Source organism: Babylonia areolata, chromosome 25 (genome assembly GCF_041734735.1).
Source record: "Babylonia areolata isolate BAREFJ2019XMU chromosome 25, ASM4173473v1, whole genome shotgun sequence".
NCBI classification, from domain to species: domain Eukaryota; kingdom Metazoa; phylum Mollusca; class Gastropoda; order Neogastropoda; family Buccinidae; genus Babylonia; species Babylonia areolata.
This window is the reverse complement of record NC_134900.1, coordinates 29,297,370-29,318,633: the sequence shown is the minus strand read 5'-3', so window position 1 is coordinate 29,318,633 and position 21,264 is coordinate 29,297,370. Positions and strand designations below refer to the sequence as shown.

General features: G+C 44.0%; 1 protein-coding gene across 2 annotated transcripts in view; it reads right to left on the bottom strand.

Annotated features, from left to right (window-relative positions):
• Positions 1-1,219: 1,219 nt before the first annotated feature.
• The window catches only part of LOC143299911 (IQ motif and SEC7 domain-containing protein 2-like), a 77,586-nt gene continuing 57,541 nt past the window's right edge, over positions 1,220-21,264 (bottom strand). Inside the window, exons 6-12 of one of the 2 annotated variants that reach the window (XM_076613425.1) lie at positions 18,892-19,031; positions 17,338-17,463; positions 16,515-16,614; positions 14,451-14,572; positions 13,306-13,525; positions 3,420-3,469; positions 1,220-2,676 (exon numbers count right to left, since the gene is read on the bottom strand). In XM_076613425.1, coding sequence (XP_076469540.1) covers positions 2,497-2,676; positions 3,420-3,469; positions 13,306-13,525; positions 14,451-14,572; positions 16,515-16,614; positions 17,338-17,463; positions 18,892-19,031 — 938 coding nt within the window. In that variant the 3' untranslated portion in view covers positions 1,220-2,496. The remainder of the gene's footprint in view (positions 2,677-3,419; positions 3,470-13,305; positions 13,526-14,450; positions 14,573-16,514; positions 16,615-17,337; positions 17,464-18,891; positions 19,032-21,264) is intronic. The other variant, XM_076613426.1, reaches the window with a different exon arrangement.

The window sequence follows — 21,264 nt, the reverse complement described above, 5'->3', positions numbered from 1 at the left end:
CAGTTTGAAAGTACAACAGTCAAGTTGTATTCCTGGACTCCTGGGGGGAACATGCACCCCCACAAAACAACACCTGACCCTGCACTGCACCTCCCATCCATTTCCTCCACCACCTGGAGAATCCAACCCAGGGATCCTTGCAGTTGGCTTCGTTTCTAACACTTGTGGACGACGTTACTCCCAGTCACATGGGAGTTGCAGAGACATCATCCTGCACTTATCAGGCTTTGAAATTTCATAAATAATAGCTTTCATAATAATAAAAACAAACTCTGCAGGAGATCACTGGCTTTATGGCAGCAAAGGTCACAGTAACAACTGGTTAACACACTACATACAATGTCACCACACTGCCAGTCTATGTACACTCTACCAGGTTAACTTCCATTCAGTCCATATTGCACAGCCTTTTCTTCTATTTTTTTTTTCCAGCCTGAAAACAATTTAGACAATTCTGCTTGTTAACATACACTCAGAAAATTCATGTGTTTGTTGCAACAGGCAATGCAGGAATTCAGGGTTGGTAAAACCACAACTAATGTGATCACTGGAAAATGTTATGCTAAGCAAGCAATACTGTGATCAGAAAATTAAAGCTGTCAGCCTTCCCCTTGGTTTGATTCACTGTTCCAAAACAAGAAGAAAAAAATGTAGGCAGGGAAACCTCAATTGGAAATGTCCAAACTGTACAATGCATACATATGAAACAATGGTACTTTGTTCAACTGCACTCATAGAGCAATGTCAAATGGAGAGTGGTTCAACTTAATAAGCAAATGTTTTGTGTTTGAATTTACTTTTGATTAATCAACATTCTTTTCAGCTGTACTCTATCAAAGTTAAGTTGTGTTACGGACTGAAACTCCACACAATTATTCTTAAGAAGCTTATTAGGAGGGAAAAAATTGTTAACTTTATTGGCAAATAACTAAAACGACTAAGTCTATATACAATCATGGGGTATTTAACGAAGCCCATCGGTGAAGAGTTCTCGCGCTACAAACCAACACAGTGAAATGAAAGACTCTGGGCCACACTCCACGCATTCACCACCGGCTCCACTCAGTCTCTCCTCTTCCCCTTTCCCCTGTGAAAGCTTCCCTTCCCTTTCATGCACATGCATCCAAGGCCTCTAGAGTTTCACCCCATTCCTCACACCTTTGTTGCTTCAGTGCTGGAGTTCCGTATCCACCCACTCCCAGACTTTCATATATGTTGGTTTTTTTCTTTCTTTCTTTTTTTTTTTTTAATAGTTTGTTTCAGTTTTGGGACTGTCAAAAAAAGATATATAAACTGAAACAAATTACTTCAGCACAATGTTAAAAGTTCAGACCCTTTTTGTACTCAGTCATAAAAGAAAAGGAACAAACTGCTAGTTTACCTTCCCTCTGTTAACTGCTAAACCTGAAACATCACAATCCCCCAACAAGAGCTAGCAGAAGGAATTTTCTCTCTCTCACACACACACACGCAATCAACACACACCATCTAATCCTCACACACTGGCAGTCAGTCAAGCTGGACATGGTTTTCCTCATGATTCACTGTTCCAGTGAACCCTGAACACTTCACTACATCTACTGCCTCGGCACAGTCCTCACTGTACCGGTGGCTGTATGATAGTCAATTGTGTCCGACTACAACCATCAGAACAGACACCTGCTGTCCTGACTATCTACTTGTCCATCTACATGTGGGTCTAATAACTACTGATCCACAACATTGGTGATGTCCACAGTGCACACAAAGAGTTGAGAGAGATGCATCACTTGTAACAATCCACACACGTGCACATCCCCTGATCTGTCACTGTCTGTGTGAACTCCTGGCAAGTGATGGCATCCACACTGCTGTCTGCATGTAGCGCACGACTGCCAGTCTCTCCTGCAGTGCTGTCAGCATCATCCTAATACACACACTCACGCACACCTCTCCTCCTCCATGTAATGGGCTGGTGGTCTCACATCTCTGTCCCACGCACTGCACAAGGACCTCAGTCTTTTGCTGTCAAAGCGGACCTTAGCCTGGTAATCTATGACGACACAGCTGTGATCAGACCATCATCACAACATCTTGCTGACTTTCAACTCCTGCACACACACACCTCGTCACACTGACCCACTCCAGCAAACTGCACAACAAACCTTGAAGTTTGGCATCCAACACACAGCTAAAACATCTTTTTTTTTTCCCATTCAGTGATGACCCATCATAGAGTGTGTATGTCAAGTGGTCGTGTTGTACACCGTGTAATGCTGAACAACCGGGGCGTGTGTCCACACTGTGAAACGAGTCTTGTTCAGAGAAGTCCATACTCCATGGTCCCCAACAGCCCTCACCATATTTCCACACTGCACCCAGCTTGTCAGCCTGTTTCCCTTTGACACTTTCAGGGACTTCACTACGAAGCCTTTGGTCTGTCCCCCCGCCCCCCCTCTAGAAACATCCCCCAAGGACATACACACTGTCTGTGTTGCCTGACATGGTCAGTCCCCCTTACACCTCTGTGCCGTCAGGCAGGCCAGGCCGCAGCATGATGGGGGTGCGGGGTTTGACGCGGGGCGGGGTGGGCGGGGCCCCGGGGTAAGGTCGTGCACGAGAGGGAAGGGTCACGGCCTGCGGGCTGCGACCCATGCTGTCGTCATGGCCACCGGAACTTCCCATGCTTCCTGAGATCTGCAACACACGGGAGGAGGTGAACTATTCAGGGATGGAGTGTTTGCCTTTCTTTCACCTTCTAATTCTATAAAAAAAAATACCATCTATTCTATAAATATGCCATATATTCTAAAAATATACCATCTATTCTATAAATATGCCATATATTCTAAAAATATACCATCTATTTCTTTAAACTCCACCCGTTTCATTAGGGGTACAACTTGCAATGTAAAGCAATTGACAATTTCAAAATCAGTCCAAACCTTATCCTTTTAAAAACAACAAAACAAATGTATAATTGTCTAAACCTTCAAACTTGTGTATGCTTCTTGTTGCATGTGTAAGGACACACATAAAATATATAATTCCAGCAGAATCTTGCAGCTGCGTGTGATCGACAGCCCCACCATGCCTTTCCAGCAGAGACCACACACTTTAATTTGCTTTTCATGATAATAGAACCATGCTAATATGATGAATTATTCCACCAAATCTAGCACTTTGTGAACGAGCAAAACACTGATGTGAGCATCAAATCACACACACACACTCACACACAAATAACCAGCCAATACATTTACACAAACATACGTAAAAAACAACAACAGCATTTACACACACACACACACAAATAACCAGCCAACACTTTTACACAAACATACGTAAAAAACAACAACAGCATTTACACACACACACACACACACAGGAGAACGAACACAGAACAACCCATTCCACACACAGTCACTGCTGTTACTGACCACTCCGCTATCCAGCGAGATCCCGCTGTTACCTCTTCTCATGCCGGGAGCTGCAACAACACAGTCATCACACAAGTTAATATACCGACAACACAGTGAAAGCTCTCTTAAGTTCTGCCTCTAGCACTACCAGGCAAACAGCTACTTTCATCAAAGTTCCCAAAGCACTGCCTCTACTGCAAATATACTGAATTTCCCCTACCCCCACCCCCAAGTAGCCTACTTTCTAGAGACATAATTACTCCCTGCAGTTATCTCATCAAAAGACAAATACAGTCTGCAACACTCCTCTCACCAACTCCCAACTTTTTAGCCTTTTTTTCACCAGTGAAATTCAGTCTGAAAATTCAACCCAACCCTCTTTTTTTTTTTCCAGCTGGCTGGGAAGTTGTTTGACAAAGAGAGAACACTATGACTATCACCAGCTCAGAAAGCTCTGTATGGAAAGGATTTTGGTGGCTGGTTTTTACAGACATGAAAAACAAACAAACAACAGCAACAAAAAGGAGGAGGTAAAAGGGTGACAATAATAGGATCGTTATTCGCACTGAATGAGACATGAAGAAGGGTTTTTCCCAAGGCTATTTATAGAAAACACTAGTGACGTGCGTTTTCTCCAGTTTGTATAGGGACCATTTTCTCAATGGATAAAAAGTCCCATCAACATCAATGGATAAAAAGTCCCCCATCAACATCAATGGATAAAAAGTCCCATCAACATCAATGGATAAAAAGTCCCCCATCAACATCAATGGATAAAAAGTCCCCCATCAATATCAATGGATAAAAAGTCCCCCATCAACATCAATGGATAAAAAGTCCCATCAACATCAATGGATAAAAAGTCCCCCATCAACATCAATGGATAAAAAGTCCCCCCCACAATGGATAAAAAGTCCCATCAATATCAATAGATAGAAAGTCCCATCAACATCAATGGATAAAAAGTCCCCCATCAACATCAATGGATAAAAAGTCCCATCAACATCAATGGATAAAAAGTCCCCCATCAAAATCAATGGATAAAAAGTCCCATCAATATCAATGGATAAAAAGTCCCCCATCAGTAGCTGCGGTGGGACAACCAACTTCCTGTTATTACTATAAATGTATGCTTAATTTCAGTAAGCTATTTCATGCCTATCCTTTGCTATCAGTGCATGTATGTGACTGCAAGTATTGCTGTATGCCTGGTTTACTTTGAGTTAGCACTGAAGCATTTCATGTCATTTACGTATACACACTGAATGACTGTGATTCTTGTGCACTGTTTAGGTGTTTCACATTACAAGTCAATCACTCTTACTGGAGATATATAAAGTATTCTGTATTTCATTAGCTGAAACAGGTGATACGGAACCTAATTCACTGTCTTTGTGCTAAACAGGCTTTCATGAATGTCTTGTTTCAAGTCGCTAAAGTGGCTCTGAAACTGGGCGCTAGTTTTCAATAGCCAACAAAATATAATTAAATCATTAAAAAAAAGAAAAAAAAGTTAGCCAAAGAGTGAAAAAAAAAAAAAAGTTTTTATCACACACAGATCCAACTTTCACTGACTGAAAAAAAGCTGTGATGAGGGGTGCAAGGTGGGGTGGGGGGTTGGAGAGGGATGAGGGGGGGGGGGGGGGGAGTTGATGAGAAGGAAAGTGCCACAGACTAGCAGGGATTTTCTTCCCACCCATGACAATGATGCTAACCGTCAAAAAAACACACTGCAGCAGTTAACGCTATCGAAACAACCATGGCAAGTGTTGTCTAAGCGCTGCATCAAGCCATGCTTATAGTACCAGCCTTCAAGCAGCGGCAAACTTCTACACATCACAAACTGCGTTGTTTTCCAGTTCATACAAATTTTACCAGTTCTTTCAAGTAACAAAAAAAAAAAAAAAAAAAAAGCAACAGCAAGAAACATCTATTTATTCTACAAATTCAAGCTGTTTGAAGCCAGCAGCTCTGACAAGTTTATAAGAAAAATGCACAAATGCTGCACTTTGCATTCAATACTTCAAAGATAAACTACAGAACTTGTGACAAACATTTTAACCATCTTGAATTCAAGTAAAATTGAAAACTAAAAATCAGACTGGTATTCTCCATACATTACCCAACCCCTCTGAAATCCTAAGTGCACATGACCCTGACCAGTAAACTTAGTTCAACGCTTTATACATTAAAAAAAATAATTAAAAAAAACAAACAAACTTCAAATCATTAACAAACACTATGCTCTCAGCATGTAACAGCAATTTACCCTATACGTGGAGGTTTTTTTTCTTTCAAGACTCTCCTTTCTAAACACAACCACTTGATCTAAGTTTCCTCCGTTCTGTAACAGTTACAATAAAAACCAGAAAATGGAGAGAAACTAATAGACTACCAGTAAAATTAGGAAATGGATATCATTCTGAAAACCTGTGGGTCTGTCATCGCTAGACCTCCGATCGATATACACACGACAACATCAAGTCACACTAGGGGAGGTGACACCAATCACGCCACATAATACTGCTTCGGGTACTGGGCACACACAAAAATCAGAAGGTGAAAAAAACATCACTGGAAAAGCTAAGCTAAAAAAAAGAAAAAAGAAAAAAAAAGCAAACATAGTTGTACGACCATGAATGATAACACTCTATTGTCCTTCATATCACTAGGCGCAGGGGGAAAAATATACACAATAAAATAAAAAAAAAAAAAGCTGCATAAACAAAAACCAATTACTTTGCTTTTTCTTTTTCTTTTTTTTTTTTTAAAGATCAGAGGAAAATCTGTGTCCCTCCCTTTCTGATAATTTCACACAACTTATTATCATCATCGTCGTTGTCGTCATTGTTGCTCATTGCTCAGGTAACCTCACAGGGTTATACTATATCAGGGCTGACGATGACAACGACGTCAATATCGGCCGTACAGAAAAGTAACACATCTGCGTAAAACGGACACAAAAATGAAAAGGAAGAGAAGGATAACAGTCGAGTACAAAGCTACAAAAAAGAGTGCTACACAATTTGGTGGTCACACTGTGTACTACACACATGGCTTTGGAACAAAGACACTGAAGAGTATATACGCACACAGACAGAAGAAATGGAAAATTTCCAAACTCAGTACGAGAACTGAAACCTGTTTGCATATACTTCAACGGTTTCATTACACTGTCATGCCAAGCATGGCTCACCCGAGGAAGACAGTACTTGTGAAACCATCGAAATACGCAAGTAGGTTTCACTTTTTGATTTTAAGTTAGGAAAGTCAGCATACAGCTTCAAGAATATGCGCTACAGCGAAACGTCTTAATAAACAAATAAAATAAATGAATTTCTTCTGTCTGTATCCAGAATAAGACAACCTGTATCAATGACTACAGAGGGAGCACACAAACACACACATTGACACACACACACACTGGCAGACGAGAGATGCAGCAGATGAACTCATGGTTTGTCCACACCCCTTGTCTTGCTGTAAGGTGAGGCCTGTACGCCTGATCACGGCTCTAACAGAGACAGGGGCAGATTCTGACCCTCTGTACGCTATTATTGAAGAACGTTTTAGTTTTCCCTGTCACAGATGATTCTGTCTGTGCAAAATTCGGGCCTGGTCTCCCCCGAGAAATGAGAGTGCATCGTCACAGTACACGCCTCCCCTCCCATATACACCTTTTTCTTCTCCCCCCCCCCACCCCCCCACCTGTCTACAAAAGAATTTGTTTTGCAAACAAAGAGGATTTTTCATTACAGACTCCCCCCCCAGCCCCCCCACCGAGATAACAACCCTCTTGTTGCTATGCATTCTTTTGTGTGCAGTTTGTTGCGCACAGGGACACGGTTTCATCATCTCATTTGAATAGCACTCAAAAGTCTAGTGGACGGGGAGGGGGGTGAGGGGGGAATTCCAGTCTGTATGTTGGACTGGAACTTGTGGATGCTTAATTAATGAGAAGTGCCTGCACAACTGTCTCTGAAAATACACCAGAAATCAGCTTTCTGATAATGATTCTTGACTGCTTTAAAAATGAACAAACTTCATGTTGTAAGAAAAGTGAGAAGAATACATGTGCTAAGTGAATTTAAGAAATTTTGATTTTCTGTGCATGAAATTACCGAGTATTTGTACACGAACAAATTGTTCCTGGCACACTGTCAAATGCAAGGAGCACCGCTTAAAAACTGAAACCATTCTTTTCCATTTCAAACTGAAACTGTTCTTTGCCACTTAAAACCCAAACTGTTCCTAACTGAAACTGTTCTTTGCCACTTAAAACCCAAACTGTTCTTAACTGAAACTGTTCTTTGCCACTTAAAACCCAAACTGTTCTTAACTGAAACTGTTCTTTACCACTTAAAACCCAAACTGTTCTTAACTGAAACTGTTCTTTGCCACTTAAAACCCAAACTATTCCTAACTGAAACTGTTCTTTACCACTTAAAACCCAAACTATTCTTAACTGAAACTGTTCTTTACCACTTAAAACCCAAACTATTCTTAACTGAAACTGTTCTTTGCCACTTAAAACCCAAACTATTCTCATCCACTTCAAACTGGAATAATCCCTTTTTCCACTTAACTCATTGACTCTGGCGTAAAACTTTGTCCCACTAAAACAGTTTTCACATTCATACACATGCACAAAGTGCAAAGACAGGGAACCAGCCTCCACAGTATTTCCACATACATCCGCACATGTGGAGTGATGGCCGAGAGGTAACGCGTCCGCCTAGGAAGCGAGAGAATCTGAGCGTGCTGGTTCAAATCACGGCTCAGCTGCTATTTTCTCCCCCCTCCACTAGACCTTGAGTGTGGTCTGGACGCTAGTCATTCGGATGAGATGATAAACTGAGGTCCCGTGTGCAACATGCACTTTAGCACATGTAAAAGAACCCACGGCAACAGAAGGGTTGTTCCTGGCAAAATTATGTAGAAAACCCCACTTTGATAGGGAAAAACAAATAAAACTGCACGCAGGAAAAAAAAAGAAAAAACAAAACAAAAGGGTGGCGCTGCAGTGCAGCGACGCGCTCTCCCTGGGGAGAGCAGCCCGAATTTCACACAGAGAAATCTGTTGCGATAAAAACGAAATACATAATTTGGTGGGAAAACAGTGTGTTTCATCCAACTGTTCCGTATCAGTGTGGCACTGAGACCTGCTGAGGGTGTCAAACTCCCCAGGGGCTGAATGTCTTAAAACTGAAACTGTTCTTTTCCTTCCAGGCAGAACCTGGCAGAAAGAATCGGCTTCGGATCCACTCTGTTTACGCATACCCAGATTCAAACACTCAACTGTTGGCTGCCGTTCTTTCTCTGTTTCTGGACCTTGCGATTGGAATGAACTTCCTTTTTCGCTTCGTCAAGTCTCCACACTCAGCTCTTTCAAGTCTGGCCTTAAAACCCACCTCTTCCCAAAATAGCCTCCCTTGCCTGCCCTTCCTTGTCTTTAGTTTCTACAGTTTTTAGAGTTATGCATGCGTGTGAATGACTGGTGCGAGAGCGCTTTGATTTGTCTCTGCACAAGATCCAGCGCTATATAAATACCATTATTATTATTATTATTAGAAAGACAGCAGGAAGGTTCCAGACCTCTGCACATCCCTCGTCTCTTCTCACGTGACACAGTGCAGTACACAGACACCGAGTGGGCGACACAGAGAGAGAGAAAAAAAAGGTGTGGGATACAGATATCCGATAACTGCTCACAATACTGGATAATATATAGACATATATAGATATATACACATATATAGTCAACACAGGCTGATGACGGAGACAAGACACGTCAGAAAAAGAAAGAACAGTTACAACTGTCGGCAAATCCTCTGACTGGAACAAAGTCTCACATGATGTATGTCAGTATGAATGAATGAACGAACGAACACAGCTTTCCTTAAATCACACATGAGGGCTACAGGAGCTGAGGGGAGGGGGTGGGGGTGGGTGACTGACTGGGAGGGTGGGGGTGGTGGTCTATGAAATATTCAACATCGTGGAAATTTTTTTAAATTTTTTTTTTAGCTTTTGGAACAATTGTGGGTGGGTGAGTGGGAGGGTGGGGGGTGGTCTATGAAATATTCAACATCGTGGAAATTTTTTTAAATTTTTTTTTTAAGCTTTTGGAACAATTGTGAGTGGGTGAGTGGGAGAGTGTGGGGTGTGTGTGTGTGGTCTATGAAATATTCAACACCAAGTTCTGAAACAAACTGTTCAACTTCCATACCAAACCCCCCCCCCCCAAAAAAAAATCACCAACAACAGTAAACCCAAGGGTGGGTTTGAGGTCACCTCTGTCTTGAAGAACACACATTGGTTTGTCAAAACACTGACCACCTTGTGGCTCTTGTAACCACCTTCTTTTTCTTCTTCCGCGTTCACTCGTATGCACACGAGTGGGCTTTTACGTGTATGACCGTTTTTACCCCACCATGTAGGCAGCCATACTCCGTTTTCGGGGGTGTGCATGCTGGGTATGTTCTTGTTTCCATAACCCACCGAACGCTGACATGGATTACAGGATCTTTAACGTGCATATTTGATCTTCTGCTTGCATATACACACGAAGGGGGTTCAGGCACTAGCAGGTCTGCACATATGTTGACCTGGGAGATTGTAAAAATCTCCACACTTTACCCACCAGGCGCCATCACTGTGATTCAAACCCGGGACCCTCAGATTGACAGTCCAACGCTTTAACCACTCGGCTATTGCACCCGTCTCTTGTAACCACCAAAAAACCCCCAACAATGACAAAAAAAAAAAAAAAAAAAAAAAAAAAAAAAAAAAAAAAAAATCTGATCAATCGGTAACTGATAAAAAAAAAAAAAAAGGTGAACAACTCACTCATGAAATCTTTTGAAACCTTTTCCCTGTTCATTTTGATGCATAAAGCCAAATAAATCTATAACCCACATACAATTCAAACACCGCTGAAATTAACAGTTTTAAGGTGGAAGAACACACACACACACACGCTCTAAGACAAGCACCGCGGCAGAATCAGGCCCTGGATTTGTGACCCAGTGTTCACCACAGACCTGGGTTTAACTCTCTCCATACGAACGGCGAAAGAGACGACGTTAACAGCGTTTCACCCAAATTACCATCATCAAAATATTGCAAGTGGAAGGCTCTTATACTGAAGAGGTGAATGTTGACAAAGAATACCACAATTCTGACGACGGAAGCTAAAGGTTGGGTCATTCAGACACCCACTGGACATCCGAGGGGTCTGTGTAGAGGAGAAGAGAGGACTGGCCGTACTGAGTGAGTTAAGGCCCTGGTCTGGCCATGGCGATGTGTCCTTTGGGGAACCGCACTTCACTTGGATTTTCCCCCCGACACTGCCGACGTGTGAATGAGTACCTGACTTTGGCTGGTGAAAGTTATACGGAGGAAGGAGACGATTGGTCCCCTCCCCACCCCCTACCCCCGCCTTCCTGTGCCCAGCCCTAGACACAGTGGATATCAATTCACTGCCCCAATGGCCATGAAGTTTATGGGACCTTGAACAACTTTTAACCGGCTTTTCAAAATTTTCACTATTGTTTCAGGTCGCGACCTGCAAAATTGGCTAAAAATGGACATGTGGAGATAATGTGTGTAGCACATCTTTCTGTATAGTTTTTGACCTCCCGAGTCCAAAAATACCACATAAATAGACCTGCATCAACACACGTTCAAACACAGTTGCCGTGTGTACAAACTTGTACAGGATCATCATCTCAAGACAAAACTCCTTTGAAACAAGGCTGACTGCACCCAACACCACTGTAAACCTGCTATCCAAAAAAGAGCACAAAACAGTTTCTGAATAATCCTCGTTAAAACTGTAGTAAAATGCTAAAAAAAAACCAACCACCAAAAAAACGAGAAAAGAATAAAAAATAAAAAAAAGCTGTTGTAAAATGCTAAAAACAACAACTGAAGTCCATCACTTACTTCTGTGCCCCAAAATTAAATGAACGCTACTCTTTAACCTGGCAGGGGTAAGTCTTACTTCTACCACTTCTTCATTAACCTGACAGGGGTAAGTCTTACTTCTACCTCTTCTTCATTAACCTGACAGGGGTAAGTCTTACTTCTACCACTTCTTCTTCATTAACCTGACAGGGGTAAGTCTTACTTCTACCACTTCTTCTTCATTAACCTGACAGGGGTAAGTCTTACTTCTACCACTTCTTCTTCATTAACCTGACAGGGGTAAGTCTTACTTCTACCACTTCTTCATTAACCAGACAGGGGTAAGTCTTACTTCTCCCACTTCTTCTTCATTAACCTGACAGGGGTAAGTCTTACTTCTCCCACTTCTTCTTCATTAACCTGACAGGGGTAAGTCTTACTTCTCCCACTTCTTCTTCATTAACCTGACAGGGGAAAGTCTTACTTCTCCCACTTCTTCTTCATTAACCTGACAGGGGTAAGTCTTACTTCTACCACTTCTTCTTCATTAACCTGACAGGGGTAAGTCTTACTTCTCCCACTTCTTCTTCATTAACCAGACAGGGTAAGTCTTACTTCTACCACTTCTTCTTCATTAACCTGACAGGGGTAAGTCTTACTTCTACCTCTTCTTCTTCATTAACCAGACAGGGGTAAGTCTTACTTCTACCTCTTCTTCATTAACCTGACAGGGGTAAGTCTTACTTCTACCACTTCTTCTTCATTAACCTGACAGGATAAGTCTTACTTCTACCTCTTCTTCATTAACCTGACAGGGGTAAGTCTTACTTCTACCACTTCTTCTTCATTAACCTGACAGGATAAGTCTTACTTCTACCTCTTCTTCATTAACCTGACAGGGGAAAGTCTTACTTCTCCCACTTCTTCTTCATTAACCTGGCAGGGGTAAGTCTTACTTCTACCACTTCTTCTTCATTAACCTGACAGGGGTAAGTCTTACTTCTACCTCTTCTTCTTCATTAACCTGACAGGGGTAAGTCTTACTTCTACCTCTTCTTCTTCATTAACCTGACAGGGGTAAGTCTTACTTCTACCTCTTCTTCTTCATTAACCTGACAGGGGTAAGTCTTACTTCTACCTCTTCTTCTTCATTAACCTGACAGGGGTAAGTCTTACTTCTCCCACTTCTTCTTCACTTGTGGGCTGCGACTACCATCTTCACTCAAAGACACAAGTGGACTTTTTACATGTATGAACGTTCTTACCCCTGCCTTGTAGGCAATCATACTCTTGTTTTCTGGGTGGGTGGGGTATGGGGGGTGGGGGGGGGGGGTGCATGCCCAGTCATTCTTGTTCCCATGAACCACTGAATCCTGACATGGATCATGGGATATTTAACCCTGCATATTCAATCTTCTGCATGCGTTATCATACACACAAAAAGGCAGTTGAGGCACAACTAGCAGGTCGGCACCTTAAGTTCACCTGGGAGATCAGGAAAAATTTTAAAAATCTCCACCCTTTAACCCTTTAAACCCGCCAGGCGCCGTGACTGACGACGATTCGAACCCCAGGCACCCTCAGATAGAAAGTCCAACGCTTTAACCTCTCAGCTGTTGCACACCCATCACAGCTTATTTACTTAAAAAAACACAAAAAAACCCCACAAAAATGACCAGACATAAAAAACACCCTAAGACAAGAAAAAAAAAAACCCACCAAAAAACCCTGAAAATCTATTTTAAGAGGGTAAAGGAGTTGTGCAACAATGTGCTCCTTTTACATCCAGCCCTCTGGCCAAGAAAATTAATAATGAACCCCCCCACCCCCAGGCACCCTACCCCCCCCCCCCCCCCCCCCAAAAAAAAAATCCCCCAGACCCCTCCACCCCCCCACCCCCTTCCATCCCCTACAAAAAAGAAAAAAGAAAAAAAAGAGAACACGAAGAAGGAAGAGGGCGACAGGCAAGGCAAAGCAAGGCAGGCAGCATGCATACCTGAGGCGGACAGGTCAGTGAGAGAGTTGGACAGAGGGGATTTCTTCAGGCCACACTCAGGGGCAGACAAGCGGTTGCTAGAGGGCTCCAGCAGGGGCTTAGCCAGCTCGTACATGTGCACGCGCGAGTCGTCGTTGGCGTAGTGCTTGTCCAGCGTGTTGTGCGAGGCCCCGTGGCGCTGCATCTCCTCCTCGATGCGGAGCTGCTCCATGCCGTTCGTCTGTCGGGGGAGACACACACACACACACACACACGCACGCGCACACACACACACACACACGGTGGATCGTTATCAGTCGTCGTCGTTGCTGTTGTTGTTGTCGTTGACATGTCGCTGTCATACTGTTGTCACTGACACGTTGCTGTAATGTTGTTATTACGGATATATATATATATATATATTATTATTATTATTATTGTCACTGTCACATTCTTATTGTCACTGACAAGTCGTCAATCAATTTCATCATTATCACCAGCACATCACTGTCACATTGTTATCACTGACGTTCCACTATCACATTGTCATAACTGACATACTGCAGTCACTGTCAGATTGTTAAGGATATCTTGTAGTCACTGTCGCATTGTTATAAAGGACATATTGCTGTCACTGTCACATTGTTATAAATGACATACTGCTGTCACTGTCACATTGTTATAAATGACATACTGCTGTCTCTGTCACATTTTTATCAAGCACATATCATCAATGTCACATTGTTATCAAAACACACACACACACACGCACTTTCACTTACTGGTATGAGTACACAGTAATTCCCCCCCACCCCCTCCTCCCACTCAATTTTTTTCCTTCCCTCGTCGAACATCACTTACATTGAAAAGACGTTAAACTAAAGAACGGACAACATTGTTATCACTGACACACTGTTGTCACTGTCACATTGTTATCACTGATATATCGTCACAGTCACATTGTTTTCAAGCACATAACACCACTGTCACATTGTTATCACTGATATATCGTCACTGTCACATTTTTATCAAGCACATATCATCAATGTCACATTGTTATCACTGACATACTGTCGTCACTGTCACATTGTTATCGAAGACACGTTAACTCTCACATTTTGATCCAAACCTGTCACAGCTCATGCTGATGGCTACAAGCACAATACCTCCAGTATAGATTCTTTCAAGTCCTCCACAAACTTCTGTCGGTCGTGGTCGTTGCGGGCGTTGAAGGATATGAGGGGTTTCCGGTCCAGGTTATTGGTCAGCTGAATGCCGTACTGGTAATCTGTGGACAACAGACATCATGTTTTGGTCACTACCATTGCAACATCTCCACTGGCTCCCTGTCTCACACAGAATAAAGTACAAGATCAGCACTCTATGTTATAAATGTATTCACAAATCTGCCCCTTCCTATCTCTGCGGCTGCCTTCACTTCGACACTCCATCTCACTCACTACGATCAGTGTCGTATCCACCCTGTTTACGCATACCCAGATAAAAACACTCAACTGTTGACCGCCGTTCTTTCTCTGTCTCTGGACCTTGCAATTGGAATGAACTTTCTCTTTCACTTCGTCAACTCTCCACACTCAGCTCTTTCAAGTCTGGCCTTAAAACCCACCTCTTCCCAAAATAGCCTCCCTTCCCTGCCTCTTCCTTGTCTTCAGTTTCACCAGTTTTAGAGTTATGCATGCGTGTGAATGACTGGTGTGAAAGCGCTTTAATTTGTCTCTGCACAAGATTCAGCGCTATATAAATACCATTATTATTATTATTATTTTATTTGCCCACACCACACAGGTCACATTTCCTGCTCACCCCCTACCTGGTCATCAGAGATAGTGGGTTCTGCAGCCATCCATCAGGGGCATGACATCTTTATTTATTTATTTCATCAATGGGAAATGCCTGTATTTTTTTTTTTTTTTTATCAATGCTATTGCTGCTTTTATTTTGGAAGATGGCACAATGTCACCTAAATTGTATTTCAGTCTTTAACAAAATGTGTTTTTGCATCACAGATGACCAACCATTAGACACACACACACACACACAAAAAATCTGCTGCTGTATGTTTTATCCACAAACAGATCACACACAACAAACACGGAACACAAAAACAATCACAAAAAGATTATGGACAAAAACTGTTTTGATGTTTTAATGAAGGAATATCATCCCAGCTGGGAGATGTCACAACAAATCCAGCCATATTTTCAGCTTAGTTGGTCCTGTTCATCATGCGTGTAAAAAACAGCAGCACGCAAAAATACATGTGTGCATGCACATGCACACACACAAATATTGTGATCAGTCAAAAGTCACTACGCCGTGCACATGCACAAAAACACACACACATTCACACACATATGCACTACAAAACATTATCATCCCCCCCCCCCCACCACCCACCCACCTTGGACAAACACACACACATACACACACCCCAACACCTCTCCCCCCCCCACACACACACCCCAACATCCCCCCCCCCAACACACACTCTCAAACACACCCCCCAACACCTCCTGCCCCCCCCCCCCCCCTCATTCCTACAACCCAACCCCCCCCCTCCCCACACACACACTCATTCCCACACCCCAACCCCCCCCCCCCACACACACACACACTCATACACTCCAACATCCCCCCCCAACACACACACTCAAACACCCCCCCCCCCCCAACACCTCCTGTCCCCACCCCACACTCATTCCCACACCCCAACACCCCGCCCCCTCCCCACACACACACTCATTCCCACACCCCAACACCCCCCCCCCCAACACACACACACTCATTCCCACACCCAACCCCCCCCCCCCCCCCCACACACACACTCATTCCCACACCCAAACCCCCCCCCCCCCCACACACACACACTCATTCCCACACCCAAACACCCCCGCCCCCCCCCCGACACACACACACACTCATTCCCAAACCCCAACATCCCCCCCCACACACACTCAAACACACACACCCCAACAACTCCCCCCCCACACACACATACACATACCCCAACACCCTCTTCCTTACCCCCCTCACCCCCCCCACACACACACTCAAACATACACACCCCAACACCTCCCCCCACACACACACATACACATACCCCAACACCCTCTTCCTTACCCCCCCTCCCCCCCACACACACACACATGCCCCAGCACACACACCTCCTCCCCCACACACCCACAAACACAGAGCAGCAGGGTACTGACGTGGAGTTTCAAAGAGGTAGACTTGCATGCCGCACAGGGAGAGGGACGTCTTGAAGTTGTACGTGATGCCCGTCTTCTTCTTGCTGAAAATCTTGGTCACCTGCCGCCACAAACAGCAGTTTCACTTTCAGTTTCAGTCGCTCAAGGAGGCGTCACTGCGCTCGGATAAATCCATATACGCTACACCACATCTGCCAAGCTGATGCCTGACCAGCAGCGTAAACCAACGCGCTTAGTCAGGCCTTGAGAAGAAAAAAAAATACATATATATATTTATAAAACTAAATAAAATAAAATAAAATAAAATAAAAAGAAATCAGTAAATAAACAGCAGGGATCAAAAGACGTCTGTGTTGTTCACACACTGGTGCAGTTTAACCATTACCAACGCTGCTTTTTATTTCCTTTTTTTTTTTTTGCAAGTGCTCAGCTGCCAATATTTTCTCCACCTCCACTAGACCTTCAGTGGTGGTCTGGACGCTAGTCATTCAGAAGAGACGATAAACCAATGTCCCGTGTTCAGCATGCACTTAGTGCACGTAAAAGAACCAACGGCAACATAAGGGTTGCTCCTGGCAAGATTCTGTAGAAAAATCCACTTCGATAGGAAAAACAAATAAAACTGCACGCAGGAAAAACAATACAAAAAAATGGGTGGCGCTGTAGTGTAGCGACGTGCTCTCCCTGGGGAGAGCAGCCCGAATTTCACACAGAGAAATCTGTTGTGACAAAAAGAGAAATACAATACAATACAATGCAATAATGCACCCAACCAGTCTAACACCACCACAGCACACAGAACACCACGGCGCCATATACCCACCAGCAGCAGGTCGTTGAAGAGGAACACCTCCCTCTGGTGCAGGCCGATCTTCTCCTTCTTGTTGGGGTCGTGCACTTCGTACAGCCGACAGTAGCACACCAGGCGTCGGTGAGACAGGACCAGTTGCTGCAAACAACAGGTTGGAAATAAACAAACAAAATAAATAAATAAAAATAAAATTTACCGACAGCAGCACACCAGTCATCAGTGAGACAGGACCAGTTGCTGCGACAACATCAACAAGATTAACTCTTTCACCACCACAGGTGACTTTAGTTGACTAGACAGTGCACTGCCATAGGCAACTTTTGTCGACATCAAGGGGTCATGTTGACAAGACCATTTGGACTCACTTGTGTAAACAAAGTGAGTGTATGTTTTAACCTGGTGTTCGGTTGTCTGTCTGTGTGTGTGTGTGTGTGTGTGTGTGTGTGTGTCCCCGTGTGTCTGTGATAAACTTTAACACTGACATTTTCTCTGCAAATACTTTGTCAGTTGACACCAAATTTGGCATAAAAATAGGAAAAATTCAGTTCTTTCCAGTCATCTTGTTTAAAACAATATTGCACCTCTGGGATGGGCACAAAAAAAAGAAGCCTAATTAAATGCAAACTGCATTTTCTGTTATATTTATATTTTTTGTATTCTCTAAACTTGGCACTTTGATCTGATATTCTGACCCAACAACAAGAGCAGTCATTATTATCATTTTTTGTTCAAACAGGAACTTCTTTAGCTAAGCATGGAAGTTTTATTTATTTTGCAAACATTTTGTGGCAGAGGTAAAAAAGGGAAATTACTCTGTAATTAATGCTAGGGGACTTAATTCGCTTTAAACTGATCTTTCTCATCTGAAATATTACATTTTGAAATTATACACAATACATAAAAAGCTTGGATTTTTTTTTCCAGTGTATCACAAGTGAGTCTTGAAGGCTTTGCCTCTCTTGTTCACATTGTAACAAAGCTCGACAGCTGTACCCAGTTTCCCACTACAGCACATTTGCCCTGACTGAGTTTAAAGTGAACAAGTCCACTGTGTTGTTTTGACAAGAACCAAACCCTGTGACCGAGAGCATCGTTTCTAAAATACTAGGTGCTGGGGAGTGTTTTACACACATAAACTTGTCGGTGAAAGAGTCACCATAAACAAAACAAAGAAACGAAATTCGCTTACAGCAGCACACCAGGCATCGGTGAGACATTAACCAGTTGCTGCGGCAACAACAGGTTGGAAAGAAATCAGTCAGTTTCACTCTCTCACAGAGGCGTTTCTGCATTCAGACAAATCCACACGTACGCTACATCACATCTGCTGGGCAGATGTCTGGCAGCATCGTAACCCAACGCACTGGTCAACATGGGTTCACTATATTCATACGCTTCATGAAAAACATGAAAGTAAGTCGAGTTATCTTATACACAGATGGTAACTGCTTCACCATCGTCCAACTTTCTGCCACTCAGCCCCCCCCCCCCCCCCCCCTCCACACCCCCGGATTCCCCTCCCCCGACATGAAGGACAGCGAGTGGATTGGATCCCTGCCAGCTCACCGGCTTCTTGCCGACGATGGTCTGCTCCACCTTCATGACCTGGGTCACCTGGTCCACCCCGGCGCGGAACTCCTGCTGCTTGATCCGCTCGTAGATCCCCGCCAGCAGGTCTGGGTCCACGTCGTCACCGTCGTCGATACCTGTACAACACACCGAGTCAGGGGGGTCAGTGCTTCACGAACACTTCATCAAGACTTCGTCAACACATTGTGTCAACACATCAACAACACATTGTCAACACATAATTAACACATCATCAACACTCCATCAACACACTGTCAACACATCGTCATCAACACATAATACTTCACCAAGACTTCCATCAACACATTGTTAACACATCATCAACACATAATTAACACACTATCAACACATAATTAACACATCAACACACGCAGCATCATGGAGCAACACATCATCAACAGTCATCAACACACAGGTCATGATATGATCAGCAATGATTGACACATTAGGCATGATCAACACATGATCAACACACAGGTCATGATCAACACACAGGTCATGATATGATCAACACATGATCATCACACAGGCCATGATTACTGATCAACATATGATTACAAAGAGACCATGATCAACACAGGTCATGATCAACATATAACTACAAAGGATATGATCAACAGTGGTCATGATATGATCAACACACAGACTCACTGCAAGTTGACTAAATGAGATGGACTGAACGTGAAGATGTCCAGAAAAACTGGAAATTCCAACATGAAATCCATCAATTCCTGCAGCTCCACCACAAAAAAACAAAACAACCCCCCCCCCCAAAAAAAAACAACACATTTACACATGCATGCTTGCACACACACACACATGCATGTACACACACATGTACACACACACACACACACACACCTTACCATACATATATATATATATATATATATATATACAAAACACATAAACCCTTATGTATGAGTGAGTGAGTGAGAGAGAAAGAGAGAGGGAGACAGAGACATAGACAGTGAGTGAGTGAGTGAGTGTGTGTGTGTGTGTGTGTGTGTCTGTGTGTGTGTGTGTGTGTGTCTGTGTGTGTGTGTGTGTGTGTGTGTGTGTGTGTGTGCATGTGTGTGTGTGTGCATGCGCATGTGCGCATACATGCACCATTATATACGTATAAATAATGCATGTCAGTTTTACCACATGATGCTGGCAAGAAAGATGATGAAGAGGGCCACAGATACAGACCTATATATATAGATCTATATCTATAAAAAAAAATATATATATATAAAAAACACAAAAAAACCTATGCCCAGAGCAGAAACAAATGACATTCTCCCACTCACGTCCTACAGGTGCATCCACCCACACACTCACTCCCTGTCAATCATGGTGCCCACCCACCCACACACTCCCTGTCAATCATGGTGCCCACCCACCCACACCCACTCTCTCCCTGTCAATCACGGTTCCCAGCCACCCACCCACACACTCCCTGTCAATCACAGTGCCCACCCACACACTCCCTGTCAATCACAGTGCCCACCCACACACTCTCCTTTTCAATCATGGTGCCTACCCACCCACACACTCACTCCCTGTCAATCACAGTGCCCACCCACCCACACACACACTCTCCTTTCCAATCACGGTGCCCACCCACCCACACACTCACTCCCTGTCAATCACGGTGCCCACCCACACACACACACACTCCCTGTCAATCACGGTGCCCACCCACACACACACACACTCACTCCCTGTCAATCATGGTGCCCACCCACACACACTCCCTGTCAATCACGGTGCCCACCCACACACACACACACTCACTCCCTGTCAATCATGGTGCCCACCCACACACACTCCCTGTCAATCACGGTGCCCACCCACACTCACACACACTCACTCCCTGTCAATCACGGTGCCCACCCACACACTCACTCCCTGTCAATCACAGTGCCCACCCACCCACCCACACTCTCTCTCTCAATCACGGTGCCTACCCATACACTCTCTCCCTGTCAATCACGGTGCCCACCCACACCCACTCTCTCCCTGTCAATCACGGTGCCCACCCACCCACCCACACTCTCTCCCTGTCAATCACAGTGCCCACCCACACACTCCCTGTCAATCACAGTGCCCACCCACACACCCACACTCTCTCCCTGTCAATCACAGTGCCCACCCACCCACCCACACACTCCCTGTCAATCACAGTGCCCACCCACACACCCACACACTCCCTGTCAATCACAGTGCCCACCCACCCACACACTCTCCTTTCCAATCATGGTGCTCACCCACCCACACACTCTCTCCCTGTCAATCACAGTGCCCACCCACACACCCACTCTCTCCCTGTCAATCACGGTGCCCACCCACACACCCACACAC